The sequence below is a fragment of the Gossypium hirsutum genome, chromosome A05 (assembly GCF_007990345.1).
Source record: "Gossypium hirsutum isolate 1008001.06 chromosome A05, Gossypium_hirsutum_v2.1, whole genome shotgun sequence".
NCBI lineage: Eukaryota > Viridiplantae > Streptophyta > Magnoliopsida > Malvales > Malvaceae > Gossypium > Gossypium hirsutum.
In genome coordinates, this window is record NC_053428.1 from 38106405 (window position 1) to 38134377 (window position 27973).

The following is a 27973-nucleotide window of genomic DNA, read 5'->3' on the forward strand; positions in this document are numbered from 1 at the left end:
TGCTACACAAAATCTTGCTGATTGATCGCTGCTAAGCTTCGAAGAGTGATCATATCTTAAGGAATTGTTCTTGACGCCATTTGACTTCCTGTAGGATCAAATTTTTAGATGTAAGGAACTAAAATGATGGGTAAAATTAAGGCAAAAATGGAAACTATAATTGAAGATTTAGGAAGTAGAAACTTTGGTTTGGGTTAGATGATGATGACAATCGCGATAATGGAATTTTTTTTTTTTTAGATTTTCTTCTTTACAATTTTAAATATCTTTTAGATTTTAATAACTTTTTAGAATTATTTTAATGTTTGTTTTTAATTACAATAGGTATAATAAACGCCATATATTATTCAAATTGAATTAGTAATTTAACCTTTTTCACTTATATAAAATTATTTTCATTGTTTTATCCGCTTTCTATTTTACAAAATTATTTTCCTCTCATTTTATTTCTTTTATTTTACTTTTTTTAAATATATATATAAATCAAGACCGACTTACCCAAATTAGAACGTCTCAGTAAGTAGTGATTAACATTCTTGCTCATTACTCTCTTTTATTTACTGCTTCTTCTTCTTTCATTCACATAAAATTTTAGTGTTTTTTCGTCGGAGAACCCATTCCAAGCACACACCTCATCAAGCTTTCAGCTTTTCTGAAATCAAGAAATCAGGTTTGAAATGATTCCAGTAAAACATTCTCTCAAGTTCCGATTTTCAAAAGAGAATTCAGCGCCAATTGCTTCCAAGCGCCGATTAGAAGCAGAGGTTTTAGACGGTGGCCCGCCGGAGAAGAGGCCGAAGACGGTAGTGGACAGGCCGCAGTGTTCGGCCGTAGTGAAAACCCTCATGCAACATCCAACCCTAGGTACGTCGAGGAGTTTTTGATAACCTCTTGGATTTTGAAATTTCAAAGATTATATGATCTAACCCTTATCGATAATATTGCAGAGACGGCAGTCGTCACCCGTATTTCGTCGGAGAAGAGACAGAAAACGGCAAAAGGCCTGAGGTTTTCAACAGATATTGCACCCAAAGCAGAGGGCCTAGGTCTAGGGTTTACAACATCAAACCCCAAGGCCCTACGGGCGGCAATGCTGAAGTGTCGTTTTGCAGACACCATCTTCAAAGCTCAGCAGAAGATGAAGGGTGAGGGCGAGAATGCTGATCCAAGAAAGTTGAAACAAGAAAAGGAAAGATTCGAACGAAGACTAGTTGACGAAAAGTCGGTGCTGGAAGCTGAGTTGTTGAAGTTCAAAAAGCAACGGGAAAGAGACAGAAAAGCCGCTCGAATTGCATTACAGAACATGAAAAACACGGCTCGGATTGAGATCAATTGGGAAGCTGAGAGGGAATTTGAGATTCTGATTGGATCTTCTTCATCACCTGGGACTGGGGTTGTTCATCAAACACGTGATGAAGAGATTGAAGAAGGTGAAATTATATGTTAATCTAAACCGTTCATTGTATAGGAATAGTAGCATAAATTCTTTATTCAAAATGCTGGTTGGTTAATTTTTGAGGAATACCAACATGTAAGTTTTAATGCAAAATTATACTTCTTCCTATTTCGTTGTTGTTGATATAATAAGGATTAAGGAAATCTAGAACCACATTTATGTTACAAATCTATTATATAATGTAAGATTGCACTTCATACTCCCTAATTAACACTCTCTTTTAATTTGGATTTTAGAGCATCCCATCAAATTATGTTGGCAACACAATACAAATCATGCAAATATATGTCAATCATAAAAACTAGTGACATATTGTAATCATGATGATGAGAAATGAAAAAGTTAGAACATGAAAATGGAAGTTGATTAAGCCGAAATGCAAATAAATTCAAAACAATATTATGAAACTATGTCAAACATGGAAGTTCAATTTTCTCTGCTAAAACTACTGCAAAGTGCTGACTATTTAATTAATGGGCAAAGATATTACAATTTATGCTTAACCACTATTTTTAAGTTTGTAATCAATTAATATGTACTTTAGTATTCATATAATGTGATAAATTTTTTTTTTGAAAGCTTTAGTACAAAGATAATTCAATTACAATGGGTATAAATACATGTTGAATCAATTACAAGGATAATGGCAAGTTTTATCCCTGTACTTTAATAAATTTATCAATGTAGTACATGCACTTTAAATTTGCTTAATATGGTTATTATATTTTGGTTACATCTATCAATATTGTACCTCTCTCTAACAATGTTAAATTCTAACCCCACTTGACGCGTAGCCCAACCACGAGTTGACATGTTGCATTGTGTTAGGAAAAAAATTCATTCAAACAAAGTAGGGGACTTTGAAATAATTATTCCTTTTCATATTTTAAAGGCGAGAATAATAATAATAAATGAAACTGCTTTCTGAAATGACTCTTTCCTTCACAAAAGATTTGTTCATGGACTTAGCTTGAGTAAATGCCCAGTTTCCCCCTTCATAATTCCCATCAAAATCATCTATTTTCAAGTATTATTATGACATTATGTTACTTTGAGGTCCCTTGAGTTCCAACGACATGTTGCAGGGGAGAGAAGATTGCTCCAAAGGTAGAACCATGACGTCATCTGCAATGCAATAAAAAAAATATTTAATATGATAATGTAATGTATTATGTTATTATTATTTTTAGCATATTTATGTTCATCTGTATGTTTAAATGATTGAAATTTATATGTATTTCATAGAATGTGTCAGTGATTTAATTTGCACAAATGACATTTGTTTTGTGTTGTTTGTAGTATCTCTTATTTTTCAAAGTATAGTGATTCAATTGTGTTGCAATTTCATTATTTTGTTTTTTTATCAATTCTCTAATTAATTTGAATTAATTATTAATTCTTTAATTGAATTGCTATAACTTGTTTTTGTAATAAGATAGATGCATATATAGAAAATATTGTATTTTTAATTTCAAAAAAAGAAGAGGAAAATAACGTAAATTTGAATTTTGGCTCTAAATAATATGCGACTTAAAGTTTAAGGGTGAAAGAGTAAATGTGCATTAATGTTTTTAAGAAGTTTACCCGTATTTATACTCACGGCTTTGCCCTTTAGAATTTCCAAATTAAAGAAAATGAAAAGAAAATCCACCAAAAACAGCGATAGTGACGAAGACGAAACCTTTTATTTCCGCTACTCCTCCGCCGTCGCCCCACCCTCATCCTCCTCCTCTAATCCCAATCAAGCCACCTCCAAATCCACCGGCGGTGGCGGCGGGTCCGGCGGTCTAGCCCCATCGAAATCAACCCTTTACGTCTCCAACCTCGACTACTCCCTCACAAACTCCGACCTCCACACTCTCTTCTCCACCTTCGGCAAAATCGCCCGCGTAACAGTACTCAAAGACCGAGCCACAAGGAATTCAAAGGGGGTCGCCTTCGTCCAGTTTGTTTCCCGCGATGACGCGCTATCCGCGGCGAGTGTTATGCACGGGAAAATACTCAACGGCAGAACCCTCAGCGCTTCCATCGCCGTCGATAATGGACGAGCCCCAGAGTTTATTAAGAAAAGGGTTTATAAGGATAAGTCTAGATGTTATGAATGTGGGGTTGGTGGGCATTTATCTTATGAGTGTCCAAAGAATCAGTTGGGGCCAAGGGAGAGACCGGTGCCAAAGAAAGGGCGGAGAGGTGGCGGCGGTGGAGAGAAGAGGGAGGATGATGGGGATTGGGGAGAGGAAGAATCAGAGGGTGGAGAGGGGTTTGAAGAGGAGAATTGGGCGTCTGTGGTGGATGGGGCGGCGGAGGAGAGGTTGAGGAAATCGGAGATGTCGGAGGAAAAGAAGAAGAAGATGACAAGAAAAGCCAGTTATTTTAGTGACGAGAGTGATGAGGAAGAATGATTCAATGGTGGAAATGGAGAAAGGGGGTTGCTCTTTCACACCCAAATTTAATCTGGAATCATTTGAAATTTGAGGTACATTATACTTTTGTTATGACTTTAAGCTTCAATAGATTGTAACAGTTCTAGCACTTGTGTATTATTTGTATCTTTAGTGTGGGATATTTGCTTAATTTTTTTCGGATGAGTGATTAGGAAGGGTGATTTGGGGAGGGAGATGTTGTTGCTTTGTTGGGGTAAAATCTGATATTAGATTATCTGATTATATTAAGTAAGATTCGAGCTCGAATTTGATTGTGATAATGATGGTGGCGAATGAAAGTATGGTTGTGATTAGCTGTATTGTTTAGAAGTATGATTGTGATTAGGGCTTGAATTTTGATTGTGATAATAGTGGCAATGTGTTCATTGTTTAAAAGTATGATTGTGATTAGTGATATTGTTTAAAAATGTGATTTAGACTCAAATTTGATTGTGACAATGGTAGTAAATTGTGCAGTGTTTAAAAGTGTGATTGTGATTAGTTATATTGTTTAAAAGTACGATTTGGGATTGAATTCGATCATGATAATGGTAGTGAATTGTGCATTATTTAAAGGTATAGATGCGAATAGTGATTGGTACGATTTGGGATTGAATTCGATCATGATAATGGTAGCAAATTATGCATTGTTTGAAGGCATGGTTGTGATTAGTTATATTGTTTAAAAGTAAGATTTGGGATTGAATATGATCATTGATAAGGTGGCGAATTGTGCATTGTTGATTCGTTATGAAGCAGGAGAAAATGGCTGAGTTTTAGCATTCATTTTGATATTTTTTATTTAATACCATTCGTAATTGCACTCAACAAGATAAGCTGTGAATTCTTGACATAGCATTGATTTTATCTTTACATAAATTGTAAAATATCATAAAGTTCATTTAAAATTGTTGAGAATGTTGCACTTGAGTTTATTTATATTGAAGATAACAAATGAAAACAATCAGTGAAGTTTTGAATCAAAGGTATTTTGGTTTAGAACATAACCATGCTTGCTTGTAGTAATTTGATTGCAAATCATTTGTTGTACTTGTTCACTTAAAAAAACCCTGTACCATTTTATTGGGTTTTGGTATTGGACAATTATATTGGTATGTACTGATTTTTTTATATTTTAAATTAATTTTCAAATGTTTTCTTTTTCTATTTTGATCATTTTTATTTTGTTTACAATTATATTTATAAATAAAAGATTATCATTAAATTAAGTTACTGATTAAAGAAAAAATTGAAATTAGTCTATAAATCAATATATATATATAGAAAATAGCTATAAACTCTAAACGATCCATCAAAATACATCCAAAATGTATCTCTAAGGTATGTCCATCGGTACCCTAGTGACTAGTAATTTACCAAATGGTTTGATCAGCAGATGAAAGCCAAATACCACAGTATTTTTCTTTGCTGGTTTGTTCAGCTTTTATGCCTGAATCAGGGGATTTGATTTAAATCCTTAAGAACCAATATTGCAGTTGCAGTGGTCAACGTGTTATGTTGACCCTGATTGTTGTGCAGTCTGCATTAAAGACATTTTAAAGCATAAGGCATGCTGCTGGATAATGTTATTCGGATTTGGGTGTAAATGTAGAAAAGGTAACTAGGGAAACACCAACTCACCAGCATTTCATGATCTCCCATAATTTCATCTATCAACTCAGCTACCGGTTTATCAGCACTGTTGGGAACAAGTGCAGCAAATACAGCTGGCTCTAATCCTGCATGCAAATATAAGCAACCATTGCAATGTCTGATAATTTCGGTCCTGAATCCTGACATGCTCAATTTTTTTCAAGTTTTCTCCAATATTTGGAGAATTATACTTTCATATCAATCCAAATATGTGACCGTGTAATATAGAATTTAACTGTAACTTATGTTGCTTAGACTCGAGGTGAGTGCTGGATACGCTATGTATCCTGCACATGTTTAAACTTTTATTAGTTTTCTCAAACATTTGGAGGATCATACACCCATAGCTATATCCGAATATATATACTGAACAGAGGTACTTTGGGGGGGGGGGGAGGAATTGGAAACATAAGACTTCAATAGGTGTAAAAGTGTAGGATACCAGTCTCAGGGAAAGCATCAATGAACATCATCATCTCCTCCCCACTAAGACCAGAGAAAAAACAGATCCTTGGCAGTGATTTTGCAATCTGCAAAATGTAATGTTGTAAATCACATTTAAACATGATTGGCATGCTTATGATGATGAACGAAGGAAAGTGACTTGGATGTAAAAAAAGAGGGTAAGAAATCAACCTTCACTTGTTCCAAATTAGGTTGCCTTGTATTCACGGCCTCCCAAAGAGAACCATTAATCATGTCTTCAGTACAATAAATAATCTGAACATATAACCACTCAAATGAGATAAATTATATTGCAACATGTTCAAAGGATATGTGAAGCAGCAATCTTAATTTATGCCACCCTTTTCTTTTATGTTAAAGTAGAAGAAATGTACACCATATATTCGGACATAAATATGGGATATGGTACTAAAAGAAACCCTTCACATACACAGAAATCTGAAAAAGTTAAACATACCCGTTTCGGCCACATTGCACATTTTGTTGGATATGGATGAAAAAAATGAAGACTTTTAAGGAAATAAAGGGTCAAAACAACAAAAGGAAAGACAATAAGTATTACCTCCATGAAGTCACCATCCAATTCTTTCAAGAACTGTCGTATCTGTTCAAAGAAGACATGTAGAATTTGCAAGGCGAGTAAGGCCGTCATTCTAAGAAATAGTCCAACACAAACACACATAAAGCTGCAAAACAACTATTTACAAAGGAGACAGTTGTCAAGATGAATTCTAGACGCTAGGACCCTTATATTACCTTAGGCACAGACACGCCCACAACACTAGATGAGACCTAGGTTGATTTAGAGCTAATGAACTACTCACAGTATATACTAGAAGGTGACTCCAAATAAATTCTTGAAAAGGATGTAATCCAACACCTGTTCCCCCTTGCAGACCCCCTCCAACTTCCAAGAAAGGGGATGTAAATTCATGTTCAACCTTCCTCAAACCTTAATTCAACTCTTTATTTTCCTTGAATACTTGTGTCCGACACGTATCTAGACGTAGGTATGGAAGTACAATCCTCTAAATACATAGAAATTTTTTTTGCAAGAATTGATGTCTGAGTAACATAGTATTAAACCACACCAAGAAATGGGGGAAAGAAAATTTATCCTCCCTTAGTTTTCCCTTTATAAGACTATGAAAACCCTAACGAAATTTTGGATGCAACAATCTATGTTGTTCACATTGTGCATATAACCTATTCAAGCTCTGAAAAGAATGTACCACAGATAATGAAGTTTCATCCAAAAAAGACAAGTAAAATGTTACCAAACATTACCTTCTCTGCCTCACTGACTTCAAATCCGAGCAACAATAAAGCCTACAAGCAAAAATAAGATTAAAATCCCAAATGTTAAATGGGTTCAGACAATGTATTTATAATCTATGTTCTATATTTTATATTACTCAAACTCTTCATTTTCTTTTAAGGATGCTGACATATATATGAATATGTATAATAGATAGACTTCAAATATGCGAGAAAATTTAGAAAAAAATGAACATGCCCTTTTTAGATACGTACAAATATCAGACACACTTGTACCTAAGTATAAGCAACATAGGCTACATTCATGAGGCTTGATGAGAATGGTTGCAAGGATTTTTCTCTAACAAATTTTATGTTACTTTGACTATCGGGCTAATTTAACACTGTTTTTTAAAAATGCTGTGAAAAAGCGTTTTTGCAATTAGGTCCAAAAACATTTTTGATCCCAAAAATTATCTGTTTAAGATTACTTATAACTTCAAAAGTGCTTTTGGAGTTAAAAGGTTCGAAGTTATAAGCACAACACATACTGGGAAATGAACCTCTAAAGACTCCAAGAATGAGAAAAAAATAGATTTTTTTTTTAGAAAAAGCTTATATAAGATGCATATAAATATCCAACAGTTACGCTCGGAGCCAAAGTGTAAATGATTCCTCTTGAGAATGGTTATTATTCGACACTTTTAGTGCAAAGATTCACTCAAGAATGAGGTAAGAAACTGACCGGAACTTACAGGTGGACCATATGTGGGATCATCGGCATTCAATGGAACGAACTTCGAATCCTCGGCTAATTCACTGGGAAGTCCTGCAAAGCACGAATATATGAATATCGACACGTACACATCAAAGAAGAACTCTTAAGCATAAGAAATTTGCATACAAATTAACAAATTAAATTGAATTGACTCAGTCTATGTTACTCAGACTCGAAAAAAAGTATTGGTGGACCAAATTTCCTATTTGTAACTCTTGTAATGTCCAAAATTCATGATAATTAACACCAATAAAACAAGAAAGAAGAAATCAATAGCCTTAACCAAAGTTCAAAACAATGGGTACCCATTTTAAACCAAAAGAGTGTTTCATTAAAGCCAAAAAAGAAAAGCAGATATTGAGTCTCAAAGGATAAGCAAACCTTCAGCTGATGCTCTTGTTTGTGTAATGGAGTTGTTATGTTTCTTGAAGCCATCAAAGACTACATTATTAGCTGAAAATGAAGAAACCGCAAAAGAAATTGATGAAACTGAAGGAATTAGCGAAGATTGAGGCTTTCCCAGAAGATTGAAACGAAAGCCTACACTAAAAGCCATCTTTTAATTTAATTTTCCTCAGTTCTTTTCAGGGTTCAGAAACTTTGGCTCTCAATTTTCTTGATAGCGTTCTGTTTCAGTTGATAACCCGTATGAGTGGCCACCATTCTAATCGAATCACCCAGCTACCAACACGTGAAAACCAAAGTAGTACCCAATCTTAGACCGGTGCTGTGTGGGCCCGAGCAAAAGCCCGAATTAGTTTTTTAATAACTTGGAGAGGATTAATGCGTACAAAGATGTGAATTGAATTAAGATATAGTAAGTCCATAAAATTTTTTTCAATAGAATCGACCGGATATTTATTAAAATGAATTAAAGAAAAGCATAATCTATTTCCCAAAAGTTGGATTCAGGTAGAAGTGTTGATGGGCCGGGTTATTTGGTTCGGCCCGAAAGTCCGTCCGAAATGTGGGAGGGTTGAGGTAAAAATATATATCTAAAAAATGGACTTTAACAAAAAAATAAAGCCCGTTTAAAAAATGAGCCGGACCCGGCCCAAATTCACTAAATGACAAAAAATTTACATTTTTTTTTATTTTTGAATGTTATTTTCTTATTATTTTCTCCCTATTTTGCTACCATTTTACTATTATATTACTGCTTTTTTATTGTTATTGTTTGGATATTGTATAAAACTTATTTTATTGTTACTTTTTTTTATTATTTTAAAGGTATTTGTTAAATTTTTTATTATTTTAGAGGCATTTGTTAAATTTTTTTATTATTTTAGAGGCATTTACTTATTAAGTTGCATCTATCTTAGTGTTATTTAAGTCTACATATTTTTTAAAATTTATTTTCAATTTGTTGGAAAATATTTATTTTTATATTTTTAGTATTTTTTATATATTATATATATTTAAAAATAATACAAAAAAATTAATACGGGTGGGCTGGGCCGGACTCAAGTTTTAGTATTTTTATTCGAGTTGAGCTTGGACAAAATTTTAGGCCCATTTTTAAGCTCGGTCCAGACCAAATAAATGGACATGATTTTTTAATTGAGCCAGACCCGAACCTGACTCGGCACGGCCCATGAACACCTCTAGACAATCGGGCCTCACTATTTTGTTATTAGTGAATACCCCTTAAAAACACCATAGTAAAAGACAAAGCAATAAATGAAAAAGTCAAAAGTAAACCTAATATCTACCCCAATCAATCTCAACAGCTGGACACCACAACTCCATCATCTCTTCACACCACTTGTCCCATCTATTCTATCGATAGCATTTCTAAAATATTTTCGTTACCTGTTAATGTTCTGCTTCATTTTTCCACGAAATCGCCTCAGTCTAGGTTCTTCAACCATCGTCCTTCTAGAGCAGATCGATTGTGATTCGACACTACTGTTATCAGGTGCGAGTCCTCTCCCTTTTCTAAGGCGTCTTGTGCAAGTTTATGGGTATAAACATTTCCTGATATATCAATAAACTGAAAATCAATTTCTTGAAAGCGAGATTTTTTATTTGAATATCTCTAATAATTGCCCCAATAATTGATTTATCTGGTTTTGTTGTTTGGCATTTCTTGATGACTGTTCGTGAATTCCCCATGATTGTCACTGAGAGTATACCCATTGAGATTCCTAGCTTAATGGCCTGTAATCCTGCATATGCTTCTGCTGCAAACGGGGATGAAACGTTATTATGAAGGACAACCTTCGTTGCTAGAATCTCGCCCATCAGACCCCAAACCACCAGACCCGTGGCCAATTTGGAGTTTTTTTTGTCAAAAGCTGCATCAAACTGAATCGACACCCTCATGTTCTCTTCTAGTTGTTTGTGGCTTCTATCCATATTTAAGGTAATCTTCTTTTCTCACAAACCATCTAACTTTTCTATATACCTTTGTATTATTTATGCTAATTCCCTTCCTATCGTGTTCTTTCTCTCATGTACTAGTTGATTCTTTGAACTCCAGATTGACCATAAAGCATAGTAAAAAAATAGGTACTGTTTACAAGTACCCCTCTTGAAAACCCAGGTAAGCCACTCCCAAAAACTTTGAATCATGTTATTTATGACCTAAGAAAGGTTTAAATGTTGTCATACCTCTAGGGCATTTCTAAAAGACATGATGACTATCTTCTTCCCAATTACAACAGTGAGGACATCTAGCATTTGTGGCCACTCGTTTATGTTTGAGATTTACTAGGGTAAGAATGTAGTTCCAGGAAATTCGCCATATTGTGATTGTAATTTTTTATGGTAGCTGTAGATTCTATAGTTTCTTGTAGAAATATTTTATTTTGGCTTGTATTAAGTAATTATTAGGACCTAAGTTAACATCTTGTACTAGTTTATAAGCACTTCGGACTGAGTATTCACCAATGGTTCTCCTTTCCACACTTGGATGTCGTTTTGACCTACTTCCGCTAGAAGAATCTGTAAAATTTTCTAAGCTATATCCGCTTGAAAGGTATTGTTTATTAGATCCACCTTCGAAGTATTATTTGTGATATCAATTAGATCCGAAACTAACTTTATTTCTTCATTTTTGGTTCTATTGTTCCATTCATCTATATCAATTCCCGGGATCCATCGATCATTTCAAATAGAAATCTTATTCCCTCTACCAACCCTTCAGCACAGCCCACTTTGCAAGAGACCCTTTGCTGCCCAAACACTCTTCCAGGTAAACGAAGGTAGATTTCCTAACTGTGCATTAAGAAAATTCAAATGTGCATAATATTTAGCTTTTAGAACTCTAGTTAATAAAGAGTCACCTTGTCGAAGTCCTCTAGTTGGACGAAAATTTTCTCCAGCATGACCATTAACGAATACTGAATAAGAGACAGTGGTTACACATTTCATAAGAGTTTCAATCCAATTTTGAGGAAACCCCATTCGCACCATTATCTCCTTAACAAAACTCCACTTGACCCTATCATATGCCTTACTCATGTCTAGTTTTACCGCCATAAACCTTTTTTTTTTCCAGTCTCTTTTGTTTTAGCGTATGTAATATTTCATAAGCCAATAACACATTATCCGATATTAACCTGCCTAGCACAAAAGCTCTCTGTGCAACATTGATGCATTTTTCAATAACTTCTCTAAACCGATTTGTTATAGCCTTTGCCAGTACTTTATAAAATATGTTGCATAAACTAATAGGTCGAAATGTGTCATATTAGAAGGATTGGCAATTTTTGGGACAAACACAATATGCGTAGAATTTATCGGACTAACCTCCATGCCTCCATTCAGAGGTGATATCTTCTCTAATAATATGTCAGCATTTCTGAGAAAATAAATGTGGGAGTTCATCTTCCTCTGGTGCTTTTTGGGCCTCATCTCGAACATTGCCTCTCGAATCTCCTCCTTTGTGTGTTGCACCATAAGTCTTTAGTTATCCTCCTCAGAGACACATCGATCTATACCCGAAAGAAAATATTCATAATTTCCCCTTTCCCCTGCCGAGAATAAAATTTGAAAATAAGATCTCGCAACACCCTCTATTTCTTGTAAGACCTCCGTTTCCCTTCCATCCTCATTTTGCAATTTATGAATAAATTTTTTTCTCCGATGTTGTGTTGCTTGGCTATAAAAAAATGTTGTATTCCTATCGCCAAATTTCAACCAGTTTAGTTGAGCTCTTTGTCCCAAGTAGCATTCGTCCTTTTCAACTTCAAAGTTTAATTGGATCTTGGCATTAATCATCTCAGCCAAATTATTATCATCTCTTTCAGCTCCAAGCAACTCTGATAATTTTTCTGTTAAAAACTCCTTCCTCCTCTTTCTATTTATTTGTATTTGTCCAGCCCATCTTTCCAAACCCTTTTTAAAGTTATCTAACTTTTGCAGCAAGTCCTTTGATGACGTTTCCCAGATGTATTTAACTTCATTGGCGAACGAGTCCTCCAGTATCCCACCAAGCTTCAAACTTGAATATGTTGTCATTCAATCATTTTTCTTCCTTTTTCGTATTAATTAGAAGAGGACAATGATCGGAGAAAGAATGCACTAGATGTTGAATTGTTACCGTAGGGGACATGGTCATCCATTCCGCGTTTGCCACTCCTCTATCCAGTCATTCCTGTATGTTTGTCTCTGGCGAATTGCCTCTCTCCCATGTGAACCAATTACTAGAATACCCCACATCCATCAGTTGACATTCCTCCAACACTTTACGAAAAATTTCTATTCTTCTTTCATCTCTAGGAATTCCTCTCTTTTTTTCAAAGCCATACATAATTTCATTAAAATCTCCACATACAAGCCAAGGAATCCCCTCATCGTTGTATAGATTTTTCAAAATAACCCATGAGTCATCTCTATCCTATGCATAAGGGGTTCCATAAAAACCTATGAATCTCCATTTGTTCATTACTTTATCATGTTCAATTATCACATTAATATGCCTTTTAGAACAATTTCGAAGCGTGATACTCACATCATTTCTCCATGCCAAACACAACCCTCCTTTAGTACCATCTGATCCAACTTCAATACCATTCACATAACCGCAACTTCGGCGAACTCTTTTCATCCGACTTCTATAAAGCTGTCTCTAGAAAGAAGACCATTTGGGGATTATAGATCTTCAGTGAATACCGAAGTCTTCAAACTACCCATGGGCCCCCCGAACCACAAACATTTCAACTTAAAATTTTCATTGGGCTCGGTCGGCTTGCCTCTAGGCAGCTGTCGATAATAAATGATTAATTTTCAACATTCTTATATTCCTTATCGTCAAAGTGTTGATCTCTTCCCTAGCTGTTAATTCTTCAATATCCCCTCTAGCTCTCTTTTTCCCCTCTTCTTCGATTAAATACCATCTTCTAAATCATGATCCATAGCAGTTTGAGTCTGATTTACCAATAAATTTTTCCCCATTGATCTAAAGATGACGATCTCTCTTTCAAATTAAATCCCAAAACTGGATCAATAGTAGTCCCACACCTCAATTTTTTTCTTACATCCCACATATTGTTTCCTGTTACTCGACTATCTTCACAATTTCCACCCAGTTTCCCCTCATCACTGTAATGCCCCAATTTTCGAGAATTTTGTGAATGTTGGCATAGGTTTAATTATGTTAGTAGGCCTCTAGAAGGCCCAAGCTTAAGATAGAACTCGGCAATTTTAGTTAATTTTTTTTTGTTCCATAAGAAAAAGGGGGTGAAATTATGAAATAGAACCTATATGAAAATGTTTGAAAATGCTATAGGCTAAATTGAAGTGGCCAAATAAATAGGAGTGTAAAATAGGAGGATTTGCATGACAAACCTCCCATTTTACATGAAGTGGCCAGCCATCATGTTGTTGTAGACAATATGAGCACTTGATATCCATAATTCATGGTACAAATTGATAATGGGTTAGGTAAATGTTTCATGATAATAGATTAGGTAAATATTCCATGATAATGGGTTAGGTAAATGTCCATGATAATGGTTTAGGTAAATGTTCCATGATGGGCATTTTATGTCTTTTGTATTAAAGAATTAAATGGATGAAATATGAAATTTTATTAAAAAAAAGGGTGAAAGGAACAAAGTTTTGTCCATCTTTGTTCATCATAGCCTAAAGTTAGAGAAGAGAAAGGAGAGGAGAAAGCTCTTAAATGTTCGGTCACTTGGGGAAGAAAATTGAAGGTAAGTTCATGGTAGTTTGTTTCTATTTTGAGGTTCATGAGTTCTTCTTGATTTTACCTTAACTCTTGAAGCATATTTTGGTTTTTAGTTGTGTTGTGAGCATTTAGTCATGAATTAAAATGAAGGAAATGATTGTTGTTTCATGTTCTTTTGATGAAAAATAGAAGATAGGTGAAGTTGAGCCAAACAAATGAGCATGCATGTGCCTTAGATGTTAAAGGGAAAAATCGGCTAGCATGTGCTTTAAAATGATGAAATGGAGATTATACTTAAGTAAAATCATAAATGTGTGATGATTGATTGGTGATATACATGTTTAAATAACATGCAAGCAAGTTATGTGGGAAAGAGTGATTTGGTAATAAATCTGCTTGGGACAGCAGCAGTAACATGACTTTGGAAAATCACTATAAATTGTGGGAGATGAGTTAGAAGCTGCATAAATTATGTAATTAAAGCTTAATGAGTCTAGTTTCAAATGGAATAAACGAGAACATATTTTGAATTTTTTACAATGAAAAATTTGATTCATAATGAAGAGTGGTCAGATTAGTCAAATAGTGAAACATGAGAAACTTTGAGAAAAATCTGGTATTGATTGGCTAAGCCAAAAATTCTGAAAATTTTATGGATAGAATATATATGAGTCTATTTTCAGGGAAAACTAACGGAACTTGATTTGGAGTTTTGTAGCTCCATTTATAAATGATTTAGTGACTATTGCTCAGGAAGACAACTTGCAGTGAAATTTTGATTATGTGATAAACATTGACAAAAAAATTGTTAATGAGTTGCTTATTGATTTTTTATAAGCTTACTATGATCTGTAGGTGTGGTTGGCCGAATATTGTAAGGGGTTAATATGTAGTTCATATTTGAATAGTTAGATTAACGTGTTAGTAATCTAATTGTAGGCAGTTCGTGTGTGGATCTCGTCAGCATATCGTCGCAAACAGGTGTGTAACTAACACCCTCTTTCTTAGTCTGGATCGGCAAAAGTTGAAAAGCCGAAATACCGAAAATCAGTATTTTGTAGATTTACGAGTGTGCGAATGCTCGTGAGGTAAATCGATTAATGTTTTTTGTAAGCTGCAAAATTTGGACTGCAAAGTGCATGATTTCTGTGCCCTCGATATTTTTGGGCTTAATGGGCCAAAATTGAAATGATGGGCCAACGGGCCCAATTCGGTAAGAACTCTCGGTATGTGATTCTGTTAGTACTTGAAAAGTAAGAATATGCATGAAAAACCTTAAAATAGATAAATTACTGAAATACCTTTAAAAGTAGAAAATTTACAGTTTTACCTCTAGTAGATAAATTACTGAAATACCCCTAGGGTTAAATTGATCTAAATGCATATTTGACTGTTGTTTTTTTACTGCATGCCATGTTATTATCTGATACATGGGATTGGGATATTGACGGAGGAAGTACTGAAAGTGGCTTGTCCACGCATTGGAGGCTTTGCCTCAATTTACTGTTAATTGAGCAGCAAGGCTGCAACTGTAGAGTGTTGGGCTGGGTGGGTTGAGCTATTCCCCATATGGAGTGTAGGGCTGGTACGGGTGGAGTGTAGTGGTTGGTGGGTTGAGTAGTCTCCCCAAATGGGCTTGCATATGTTATTGATGTTGCATGTATTTTGAAATGAGCCTATGAGCCATACTGTTATCTGAATAAGAGGCTAAGGCCTAGTTTATTGTAATCTGAAAAAGGCTCTGGTCCAGTACCACTGTTACCTGAATGGGCTTAGGCCCAATAGGCTTGAGCTGACTTGGGCTTTGAATGGGTTTTCCTTACACACTGAATTTCTCCAAACTCACCCCTTTTATTTTCATCCACGCAAGAAATCCCCAACCATAGTGGGCTTGGAGCTGTGAGGGAATTCGGAGTGGCCACCCGTTCTGAAAGTTTAGTTTTCTTCTGGTGAATTGGACATCCTATTATTTATGTTGAGGTTTGGGCTTTTAAATGTAATAAGGCCGTTTAATTATTTTTGATGGTTTTAATATGTATTACTAAGATAGGTATTACTTATTTTAACTGTTGAAATTGGATAGCTTTAGGGCGCGTTTTCAAAAAAAAAAACAATTGATTTCAAAATAACACGACAACAAGCAAAGCTTCCGCAATGAAAGTATTTTCCAAAATTAATCATTTTTCCTTAAAATGACTTAATCAAATCGGTTTCTTAGAAATATACATGACGTTAAGGTGTGGCAATGGCGGTGTGCATGTCTAGGATTGGATCCGAAGGGAGATTGGTACTTAAGTAGTCCGATAGACTCACCTCCTTTTTTCCGGTTTCCTACTTGGTGCACAGCTTCCATTCACTTTAACCTATAATAAAATTATCTTTTAAAACACTAAGTAGGTTTTTCTGGATCAACAAAATAAAATGTTTTGAACGCTTCGATGTGGCATGTCGGATCCGGCCATAACGTCTGGGCCAGGTTTGGGGTGTTACGATCACCATCATGTAACCAGATATTGTTCATTGCTAAAGCTCTTCGGGATTGTACTCATAATGATAAATCTCAAACCATTTTCGCAATTTCCACTCCTATCACCATTTTTGCTTCACAAAAAAGAATTATTATGTCCCAATCGACCACAGTAGAAATAGAAAAGGGACAATCTTTCATACTTAAATCTAACATATGAACATCTTCCAGATAACATAACCAATTACTTTCTTTTCAATGGACGCTGTATATCGATTTGGACTCTTATTCTCATAAAATTTCGATTTTCTTTCCCCATATTCGACCCATCATGCTCCATAAAATTCCCTATAAAATTACCCAATTGTATTACCAAATTCTCAGAGAAAAGCCCAATAGGTACGCCATGAATTTGTACCTAGAAAGGTGTCAAGGTTAAGGGAACTTTTAATAGATTCTCCCCCTATTGTAACTTGTATAACACCAACAAGTGGTTGTTAAAAGTCCATGGTGACCCCTCCATAACCCTTTCCATATTCATGACATGAAAAAATTGAAATAAAAACCTTTTCTCCCCTAGATCTCGAATTTGAACTCCCTGAACAGGGTGCCATAGATTCGCCATAGTTTTTTTCATTGCTGAGAAGTGAATTATGCTAGCTGTTAGGAAACAACGCACTAGTCGAAAAGCCCCCGCCTCTCTTTTTGTATTCGGATCTAGTTGTATTTGTAGGATTGCTTTTTCTTCTTCATTGAGCATTAATCTAGCTAATAGAAATAGAGATGACTTGATAGAATTTCGCCATCAAACAAACAGAAGACAAAGACAAGAAAACCTAAAAACCATATTAGAGAGACAGTTGCGTGCTAGGATAGCAGACTAATAGTAAGTCTATATATTTTAATTACTATAAATATAAGATATTAATATTTTAATTATCAAATGTATTTTTATTTAAAATTAAATTATAAAAATATTAATATAAAATTCTATATTTAATATTTTTATTATTAAATAATAAAATGAATAATTTAAAAGGATTAAATTGAATTAGCCTCAACTTGAACTTAAAATTATTTTAAAATGATCTGATTTAATTTAACTTATAAACACCTTTAATAAATAATAATGATGTAAGCCTTACACATGAAATTCAATAATAATAAATGAAAATAAAATCTCTACAACTCACCTAAGAATATAGATCATGAATTATTGACTAGTTGGTTATAGAGAAGTAAACTAGAATATTAATATATGAAAGCTAAGAAAAATGGAAAAACAAGGCAATAGTATGAGTAACATAAAAATCTCTTTCCAAATAGAAAATGGTTATACAAGAATATTATAAACATGTGGTATTAATGAAGAGCTTATTCATTCAACAGTTCATAAATTTACTTGATAATACATCAAACTTCGAGTATGTATACTAAAGAGAAAAAATAAAGAAGTGTCGATAAAACACATAAAACTTCATAATCTCATATTTGCAACGGAGGTGTCCAAAATTGAAACCTATGCTCATTTCGCTCACAATCTACGTTAAAATTCAAAAGAGCAAATAAACGATAGAGTTCTTTTTTTAAGAGAAATTTATTAATTCATTTAATGAATAAAATTACATAATTCGAGGGGAAATAACAAACACCCGTTGTACCCGCTAAAGGATAAACTTTATCAACACAATAAAACCTTCAGTTTTAGCATCAATTGAATATTATGGCACGTTAACAATCGGTTCTGTCATATCTCAAGCACAACATATCAAAATTGATTGTAAACACTTAATATAATAAGGAAATCAACCCTAGATGGTCTAAAGTGGCAGGTACAAATTGACAAAAGAATTGAGCATCTACCAAACTAGAGGGGATGACAACAAAATCAACCCAAAAATTACTTGTAAAAGTAAGACTACATGTATAAGCAAGACTAAAAAGAATACTACAAGAGTAGACAAAAACTTCTAAAAGTGAAGACTTATTAAACGATAAAAAACAAACAAAAAAAATATAAAATTTAAGATAACACAAGTCCAAATTGACTCATGAAATCATTTATTATTCTGAGACTCTCAAAACAGAAACAAATTAAGAAGTCAATGAAGAGTTACCTACTTTCTAAAAGAAACTATTGGTGGTTAATGGTGTTTTAACGATAATAGAAATCGACATTTGTCCATAACTTGTGAAAACAACAAAAATACTCACAAAATAGATCTGTAAACCAAAAAGAGAGAAAATGTATGGAGTGAATGAGAAGAAGAAAGAAAAAGAGGGTTAATGGGCAAGAGAAAAAGGTGGGTGGTAACTAGTCCAGAGACTAACACTGTTGCTAGGCAAAAACAAAAAGAAGCAAATAATTTGGAGAAAAAAAATTAGGATTTTTCACTTGACAAGGTAATTATTCTAAATCAACACAATTATAAAATAATTTATGCATATAACAAACAATAGAGTTAAAATCAAAGAAAACAAAATACAAGAGGAAAATGAATAAGTAGTAATTTTTTGGGTTTCAACTTGGCAATTGTTTATATATTGAGATTTGAATTTTTTTTTGAAGTTATTCCCTGATATTTATTTGAAAATATTAAAGTTGAAGCTTTAATGTGAGAATAATTGTTAATGTTAGGAGTTAGCTTAGACCAAAAAAGTTAAACTCATCTCAATATAAAAGCCCCTCAAGTATCATCTCAGTATAATAGTTAACATCCATTTCTGGGATTTTACCACTATACTTGTTCATCAAGTCTAATAGACTACCTCCTGGAGCATATTCAAGAAACATATTGTAAACCTCTTCTCGTTCTTGCTCAATGCTCGTGAAACCATTGTAAGCTTGGACAATATTAAGACAATCGAAAATTTGTAGAAGGATTTCTTCCTCCTTACATATAAATATAATTATAAACAGAAGCTACAATCTTGATCAAATGCACAACACCATGAGAACCATTTCTAACAAACTTGATCTTCACTGCTTTAACCACCATACTTTTTTTCTTTTAACTCTCTGTTAGAATTAAGTGACTCGAATTCTTATTTAAATATAATACAGTGATAAAGTAAAATAAAAGAAGAATCTATATAGAATTACACTTCTTTAATTTTATTTTAGAATAAGGTTTTTTAAACCTTATTAAATTCCATCTATTTGATATTTATTAGAATAAGGTATTTCAGTCTTACTAGAATATAGCTTTTCAAGCCTATAAATAGACAGTCTATTTCTCTTGTAATTAATTCGAATTCGACATAGTGAATTTTCTTCTCCTCTGCCTGTGGTTTTTTCCCGAAAGGGTTTCCAAGTAAAAATCTTTGTATGTTCTTTATTTTATTCTATTTTATTTTTCACAAATTGGTATCAGAGCTTCCGGGCTGTTAATCTTGATCACGGTAATGACATCTTTGAAGTATGAAATTTCGTTGTTGGATCACAATACTAGATTTACGTTGTGGCAGATTAAGATACAAGCAGTTCTTGCGTAGATGGATCTAGAGGATGCCTTACTAGGGATAGATAAGATGCCTTTAATATTTACAGATAAAGAGAAGAAGCGTAAGGATCGAAAGGCGTTAACACAATTACAGCTGCATTTGTCCAACGAAATTTTGTAAGATGTGATGAAAGAGAAGACCGCCGCTGCATTATGAAAGAGGCTAGAACAAATATATATGTCAAAAACTCTAACAAGCAAGTTGCATATGAAGCAGCATCTTTATGGTCCTCGTTTGGAGGAAGGTGCGTCTGTACACGAACACTTAACAGTGTTTAAAGAAATTCTCTCAAACTTGGAGTCCATGAAAGTTCAGTATGATAAGAAAGATCTAGCGTTGATACTACTTTGTTCGTTGCCCCCGTCTTATTCAACTTTTAGAGACACGATTTTATATAGCCATGAGTCTCTCATAGTTGATGAGGTTTATGATTCTTTGACCTCGTATGATAAGATGAAGCATCTTGTGGTTAAACCTGACTCTCAGGGAGAGGGTCTCATTGTTCGTGGGAGACAAGATCAGAATGCTGATGATGATCATGGAAGGAAACAGGAACGGAATCCTCGCAGGAAATCTAAGGGTAGATCAAAGTCTTCAAATAGAGGTAAAACTTGCAACTTTTGTAAAAAGAAAGGGCACATTAAATCTGAGTGCTATAAGCTATAGAATAAGATTAAAAGGGAGGCTGCGAATCAAAAGGAAAAACAACCAGAAAATTTCGGTGAAGCTGATATTGTAGAAGACTATAGCGATGGTAAACTTCTAGTCGCTTCTGTCAATGATTCTAAAGTAAGCCAGGAGTGGATACTTGATTTAGGCTACACCTTCCACATGAGTCCCAATCGGGATTGGTTTACAACTTATGAAACAATGTCTGAAAGTGTTATTTTGATGGAAAATAATACTTCGTGTAAAATCGCAGGTGTTGGAACAATTAAAGTTAAGATGTTTGATGGAGTTGTTAGAACACTTAGTGATGTACGACATGTTCTAGAATTGAAAAGAAATTTAATTTTGTTAAGTACTCTTGATGCAAAAGGATACAGATACACAGCTGAAAGTAAGGTTTTAAAGATTTTCAAAGGCTCCCTTGTTATGATGAAATGCCAGAGAAAGATTGTCAAGTTATATGTTTTGCAGGGTTCTAATGTTACTAGTGATGCATCTATTGCTTCCTCTTCCTTATCAGATGATGATATTACTAAATTTTGGCATATGCGCCTAGGACATATGAGTGAGAATGGCATGGCAGAATTAAGCAAAAGAGGACTTCTTGATAGGCAAGGAATTTGCAAACTAAATTTTTGTGAGCACTGTGTTTTTGGGAAGCAAAAGAGAATTCGATTCACCAGAGGAATCCATAACACGAAAGGAACGTTGGAGTATATTCATTCTGATTTGTGGGGGCCATCCAGAGTGCCTTCAAGAGGTGAAGATAATTATATGTTAACCTTTATTGATGATTTTTCTAGAAAAGTTTGGGCGTTCTTCCTGAAGCAGAAAAGCGATGTATTTTCCACATTTAAGTCTTGAAAAATTATGATCGAAAAATAGACGGGAAAACAAATAAAATACTTCCGCACAGACAATAGCTTAGAGTTCTGTTATGATGAGTTTAATAGATTGTACAAGTAAGAAGGGATCGTAAGACACTTGACAGTTCGCCATACTCCACAGCAAAATGGCGTTGCAGGACAAATGAACAGAACGATCATGGAGAAGGTTCGATGTATGTTTTCAAATGCCAACTTACCAAAATCATTTTGGGCAGAAGCAGCCTCTACTGCATGTTTTTTGATCAACCGATCTCCATCCATTTCCATTGAGAAAAAGACTCCACAAGAGGTATGGTCTGGTAATCCTGCTAATTATTCTGATTTAAAGATCTTTGGGTGTCCTGCGTATGCTCATGTTGATAATGGAAAATTGGAACCGAGATCCATTAAATGCGTTTTTCTTGGTTATAAAGCTGGTGTAAAAGGGTATAAGTTATGGTGTCCTAAAAATAGAAAAGTTGTGATTAGCAGAGATGTTTTTGATGAAACTGTTATGCTACCTAACTTATATATTAAAAACTCTTCCAATAAAGAAAATCAAAAGCTGGTGGAGCATCAGATTAATACAGAGTTAACTCCTCAAGCAAGTACAAAAATTGAGAATATAGTTGCTTCTTCACCACAATATTTTATCGCCAAAAACAGAACTAGAAGAGAAATTAAACCTCCAAAGAAGTATGCCGAGGCTGATCTAGTTGCTTATGCTTTAAATGTGGCTGAAGATATAAATGCGAATCAAGAGCATCTAATTATTCTGAGGCGGTTAGCTGTGAAGAATTAAAAAATTGGATGTTTACTATACAAGAGGAGATAGAATCACTCCACAAAAATAGAACATTGGATCTTGTGAAACCTCCTAAAGGTAAAAAAGCTGTTCGTTGTAAATGGGTGTTTAAAAAGAAAGAAGGGACTCCAGGAGTTGAAGAACCCAGATATAAAGCAAGGTTTGTTGTAAAGGGTTACAGTCAAATTTCAAGAGTGGACTTCACATATGTGTTCTCCCCAGTTGTTAAGCATAGTTTGATTCGAGCTTTGCTTGGTATTGTGGCTATGCATGATTTTGAGTTTGAGCAATTAGATGTAAAAACTGCATTTCTACATGAAGAACTTGAGGAGGATATTTACATGCAACAACCAGAGGGTTTTATAGTCTCAGAAAAAAAAAACTATGTTTGCTTGCTGAAAAAGTTCCTTTACGGTTTGAAACAGTCACCAAAACAGTGGTACAAGAGGTTTGATTCCTTTATGACTTCTCATGATTTCAAAAGAAGTAGTTTTGACAGTTGTGTTTACTTTAAGAAAAACAGTGATAGTTCTTTTGTATATCCACTTCTTTATGTTGATGACATGTTGATAGCAGCAAAAGATAAAGGAGAGATAAGAAAGGTCAAAGCCCAACTAAGTAAAGAATTTGAGATGAAAGATTTAGGACCAGTAAAGAAGATACTTGGAATGGAGATTCTCAGAGATAGAAAAGTAAGTAAATTGAACCTAAGTCAGAAGGGGTACATTGAGAAAGTTCTTTACAGGTTCAATATGCAGAGTGCTAAGCCTGTTAGTACTCCTTTAGTAGCCCATTTCAGACTTTCATCGGTTTTGTCTCCACAATTAGATAATGAGATTGAGTACATGTCACATGTTCCATACTCTAGTGCAGTGGGATCTCTCATATATACTATGGTTTGTTCACGTCCAGATTTATCATATGTAGTCAGTGTAGTTAGCAGATACTTGGCGAATCCCAGTAAAGAACACTGGAAAGCAGTTTAGTAGATTTTAAGATACTTACGAGGTACTACTGATGTTTGCTTACAGTTTGGAAGAACTAGAGATGGAGTCATTGGGTATGTTGATGTTAATTTTGTTGGAGACTTTGATAGAAGAAGATCTCTCACAGGTTATGTCTTTACAATTGGAGCTTGTGCAATCAGTTGGAAAGCCACTTTGCAATCTACAGTTGCTTTGTCTACCACTGAAGCTAAGTACATGGCGATTACTGAGGCTTGTAAAGAAGTTATTTGGTTGAAGGGACTCTTTAGTGAACTCAATGAAGACCTTCAAATCAGCACAGTATTTTGTGACAGTCAGAGTGACATCTTTCTTACAAAAGATCAAATGTTTCATGAGAGAACAAAACACATTAATGTTCAGTATCATTTTGTTCGTGATATTATTGCTCGTGGTGATATTATTGTGAGCAAAATTAGTAATCATGAAAGTCCTGCAGATATGATGACTAAGTCACTTCCTATAACCAAGTTTGAGCATTGCTTAGACTTGGTTGGTGTTCATTGTTGAAGTTAAACATTTAAGGGGTTTTATGGAAGAGGTGGAGAACTTGTTCGTTAAGAGTTCGCGATAAAGAACTTGTTCATTGAGAATTCGTGTCAAGTTGGAGATTGTTAGAATTAAATGACCCGAATCCTTATTTAAATAAAATACAGTGATAAAATAAAAGAAAAGAAGAATCCATATAGAATTACACTTTTTTTATTTTATTTTAGAATAAGGTTTTTAAACCTTATTAAATTCCATCTATTTGATATTGATTAGAATAAGGTATTTCAGTATTGCTAGAATATAGCTTTACAAGCCTATAAATACACATAGTCTATTTCTCTTGTAATTAATTTGAATTCGACATAGTGAATTTTCTTCTCCTTTGTCCATGATTTTTTTTCAAAAAAATTTTCACGTAAGAATCTTTGTGTATTCTTTATTTTATTTTATTTTATTTTTCACACTTTCAAATCTATTTTTTATACCAGCTATGATATAAAACATTAGCAACTCTGTAGCTCCAGTTTTTTATATATACTAGAGTGGATAAAATTTCCTAATTCCATTCGGAAAAGTTTTCTTAATCCCATTTGAAAACGGATTCTTTTAAAATTAATTGTAATTTTCTTAAATGAAATTATTGATTAAATAAGATAACGATTGAGTTTTCTAATAATATTTGGAATAGGATATTATTTGAAGATAAAGATGAATTAATTTCCATTAAATGCGGTAATTTAATTAAATTTATGGTAAAATAATGCTCAGCTCCTTTTAATTTTAACAATTTTTTTCACGTGACTGACGGCACGTTTTAAATTGCCACTCAATAATAAAAACTGTTTCTGTATTTCTGTTCTTTTTTTTCTCAGGAAACTAACGTCTTTTCTTCCGCCACTGCCACCCTGCTCTCCCACTCCTCTTCTCACATAATCTAGTGTGAAAGAAAACTCTCGATGAATCCACCAAATCAAACGCCGGATGATTTCTCTCAATTCCCTCTTCCTCATTTTACTCTCACTCCTCCCTTACCAAATCCTACCTCTAATCCTAATTTCCATTCAATCCCAATCCTTAACTCGAATGCCACTCCTCTCAATGATCATCTAATCCCCTTTCCAACCCTAAAAAACAAAGACGCGGCAGACCTCAACGCAGTGCCGCGACGTCACCGTATGGATTCCTTACCTTCACCAATGGCTCCTTCAGCCCCAACCTCCCGAACTCTAATCCTAACCTTGACTTTAATTCGATACCCTCATCACCAGCCTCCTATAGATGTTGTGGCCCAGGTTCTCCAAAAAATTCTCGAGGGTATTTAATTCGATTTTATTTGTCAACACTTAACATGATGTATCTATTCAGCTTCCTTTTTAATTTAAGCTTGAAACTGAAATACATTTATTAGCTGCAACATTGACTAAGCCAGAATATTCTGCAAATGCCTTTTAAATTCTTGGAGCTTGTATCTGAGTACTTCAGCGTGTTGCTACACAAGCTGGAATCAAATGTTTTCTATTCCCCTATATGACTCTGATTTGGATCAGATACAGGTATGCAGCCTATAGGGACTTTTCAAATTTGTTATTTTATTAAAAGAAATAATGTATTTGGAGGATTCTTGGAGAGTCCTAGCCTTGTACCTACGTCCATATATGCATTGGATACATATAGGTGCTTAAAAAAATTGAAGAATTGGGGCAAAATAGCTATTCCCACCATTAGGTAATTATACTGTTCGCTGGATCACTATCACTGTAAAGATGTCCTTCCACAGTGACTCGTAGGTTGTCAATTGCAACAACCTCCTTGGCGAGAAATTTGTAAGCTCTTTACACATACACATACACATACACGTACATATATATATATAATATACATATACATGGTATGTTATTCGGTAAAATTAGTGTTTTTCAGATTTTGAGTGATCATCAAGTTACAAAGACGCCTTGGTATTGGTTTTATAGGTTTGAAGGACAGGTTTTTTTCAATACGTAAGTTTTATTCCCTATTAAATCATATGGGGACAAAGAAACTTTTTGAAAAATACATATTTGGTTTATTGAATGAAAATGGTGGCTGCATGCATGCAGGGATTTCTTGCTGTATTGGGATGGAAGGTTTATGGTTTGGCTGATGTTTACGAGTAAATTGACGACGACGAATAGAGGACTTTGGGTAAACCAAATCTTGACATAATTTTCTAAGGGAAAAAAATATTTATGTATGTACACTAAAGTGCAATTTCTACAAGTGTTATTGATTTTGTATTTTTTTAAAAAGTTGTCTGAATAATCTACAAGTGCTATGTAGTTGCTGTTGGTTGTATAATTTTTTGTTTCTGGTTTTTTCACCAAAATATTTGAATCATTTAAAATTTTTGTTTGTGAATGATTCTTTTCTTGTTTGAGGGACATATAAGTTTTTTATTTCAGATTGTGCCATGTTTTTGGGCTAAATTAGAAAAAGATATGCCAAATTAAAAAAATTTAGAGAAATGGGTCAAATTTATGATGTTTAGGGAAAAAGATTGATTTGGAGGAGAGAATACAAAAACGCGTTCAGTAAGGCACGCTTTTTGACCTTTTTTGACATAATTAGGTCCTTTGGTTAGATGGTTAAATATTAGTAGTTTTGTCATTGAGTTTCGGATTCGATTTCTCTCCTATTCACATTTGTATTTTTTATTTCACGTTGTTTCAAATTTTTATTTTTAATTAATAATTATATTTTTTTCAAGTTTTTTTTAATTAATAACTCTTTTATTTATAAAATCAAATAATAAATATGTAATGATAAAAAGATATATTATATATATCATTATGTTAAAAATATTTGAAATTAATAACTCCTTTATATATAATATAAACATTAACTCATTTTTTATATAATTTTCTTTATATATAATATTTATATGTCAAATATTTATTTTTTCTCCTATATTGTGGGTATGGTGATATCTAATATTATAAAATGAAATAATTATTTCAAATATAATTATTATTTTATATGTAAAATATTTCAAATATCATTGTTTTTTTCATCTACATTGTAAATATGATATTTTAAATATTTATATATGTGAAATATTTCAAGTACATATAAAAAATATACAATACTAAAATTTACTACACTCATGACATGACTTGAAAAATAATTAGTACACATAAAAATTATATTTACTAAAATTAATGATATTTTCAATAATTATTTGATTTTATAAATAAAAGAATTATTAATTAAAAAGATGAACTAAAAATAAAATAAAAAAACTTGAAAATGTTATGAATATCTTATTAATTGGATGCCCATCATGATAAAGATGAAGTTTTGATATACTTAATTTAAATTTTAATAATTATTAGAATTAGATCTCTACTTCTTTTATACTTTTTATGCCTATAAATACAGACTCTAATGAAGCATTGTAATCATCCATTTTTATCAATAAAGTATATTTTCTATTACTTTCATATTTTGTTTATTCTTTATTCTCTCCATCTCTCTTTATTTTGTAACAGAAAACAATATATCATTTATTAATTAAAAAAAACTTGAAACAATATGAAATAAAAAAATATAAATACAAGTAAGAGAGGAATCAAACTCAAGACTCAAAGACAAAATCTCTAACATTTAACTATCTAACAAAAAAAAGATAATATAATAAAAATATTAGTTAAAAATAAAAAAAAAGTTTAAAAAATAGAAAAATACTTATATGAGTAGGAGAGGAATCAAACCCAAAACTTAAAAACAAAACAATTAACATTAAACCATCTTACCAAAGAATCTAATTGTATTAAATAAGTTAGAAAGCACAACTTGAATCCATTTTTAACTGTCTTATCTTTTCAAAATCGACTTATTTCCTTAAATATTAAAAATTTTGGCTCATTTCTCTAATTTTTTTCCGTGCTTTTCCCAATTGAATTGGATTAATATTAACTCAAATGGATTAATATTTTCCCAAATAGAAAAGTAAACATATAATT

General features: G+C 33.4%; 4 protein-coding genes across 15 annotated transcripts; 3 read left to right on the forward strand and 1 right to left on the reverse strand.

The window, feature by feature from the left end:
• The first annotated feature begins 527 nt into the window (after positions 1-527).
• Positions 528-1497, forward strand: LOC121229099 (transcription factor GTE8-like). The gene is made up of 2 exons (XM_041112351.1): positions 528-864; positions 948-1497. Exons 1-2 carry the CDS (start codon positions 678-680, stop codon positions 1445-1447), a joined length of 687 nt encoding a protein of 228 aa, XP_040968285.1. The 5' UTR covers positions 528-677; the 3' UTR covers positions 1448-1497.
• A 1562-nt stretch (positions 1498-3059) lies between these two features.
• On the forward strand, positions 3060-4278 carry LOC107957404 (U11/U12 small nuclear ribonucleoprotein 31 kDa protein). Its single transcript, XM_016892917.2, has one exon. The coding sequence runs from the start codon at positions 3091-3093 to the stop codon at positions 3856-3858; it is 768 nt and encodes a 255-aa protein (XP_016748406.1). The 5' UTR covers positions 3060-3090; the 3' UTR covers positions 3859-4278.
• Positions 4279-5134: 856 nt separating this feature from the next.
• LOC107957405 (uncharacterized) lies at positions 5135-8760 on the reverse strand. Its single transcript, XM_016892918.2, has 8 exons — positions 8414-8760; positions 8010-8083; positions 7285-7326; positions 6560-6601; positions 6169-6252; positions 5975-6062; positions 5521-5618; positions 5135-5419 (listed from the first exon to the last, which is right to left on the reverse strand). The coding sequence occupies exons 1-8, from the start codon at positions 8586-8588 to the stop codon at positions 5393-5395; spliced, it is 630 nt and encodes a 209-aa protein (XP_016748407.1). The 5' UTR covers positions 8589-8760; the 3' UTR covers positions 5135-5392.
• Positions 8761-9752: 992 nt separating this feature from the next.
• On the forward strand, positions 9753-26412 carry LOC107957406 (uncharacterized). 12 transcript variants are annotated; one of them, XM_041112353.1, is made up of 5 exons: positions 9753-10397; positions 10515-11012; positions 11152-11238; positions 15108-15149; positions 26072-26412. In XM_041112353.1, exons 2-5 carry the CDS (start codon positions 10924-10926, stop codon positions 26175-26177), a joined length of 324 nt encoding a protein of 107 aa, XP_040968287.1. In that variant the 5' UTR covers positions 9753-10397; positions 10515-10923; the 3' UTR covers positions 26178-26412. The 12 variants fall into 12 exon arrangements, 2 of the variants coding, with proteins under 2 accessions (XP_040968287.1, XP_040968286.1); XR_005926619.1 differs by having other exon boundaries at positions 9764-10397; positions 10496-10577; positions 10652-11238; XR_005926625.1 differs by lacking the exon at positions 11152-11238 and having other exon boundaries at positions 9765-10397; positions 10496-10577; positions 10628-10749.
• The last annotated feature ends 1561 nt before the right edge of the window (positions 26413-27973 follow it).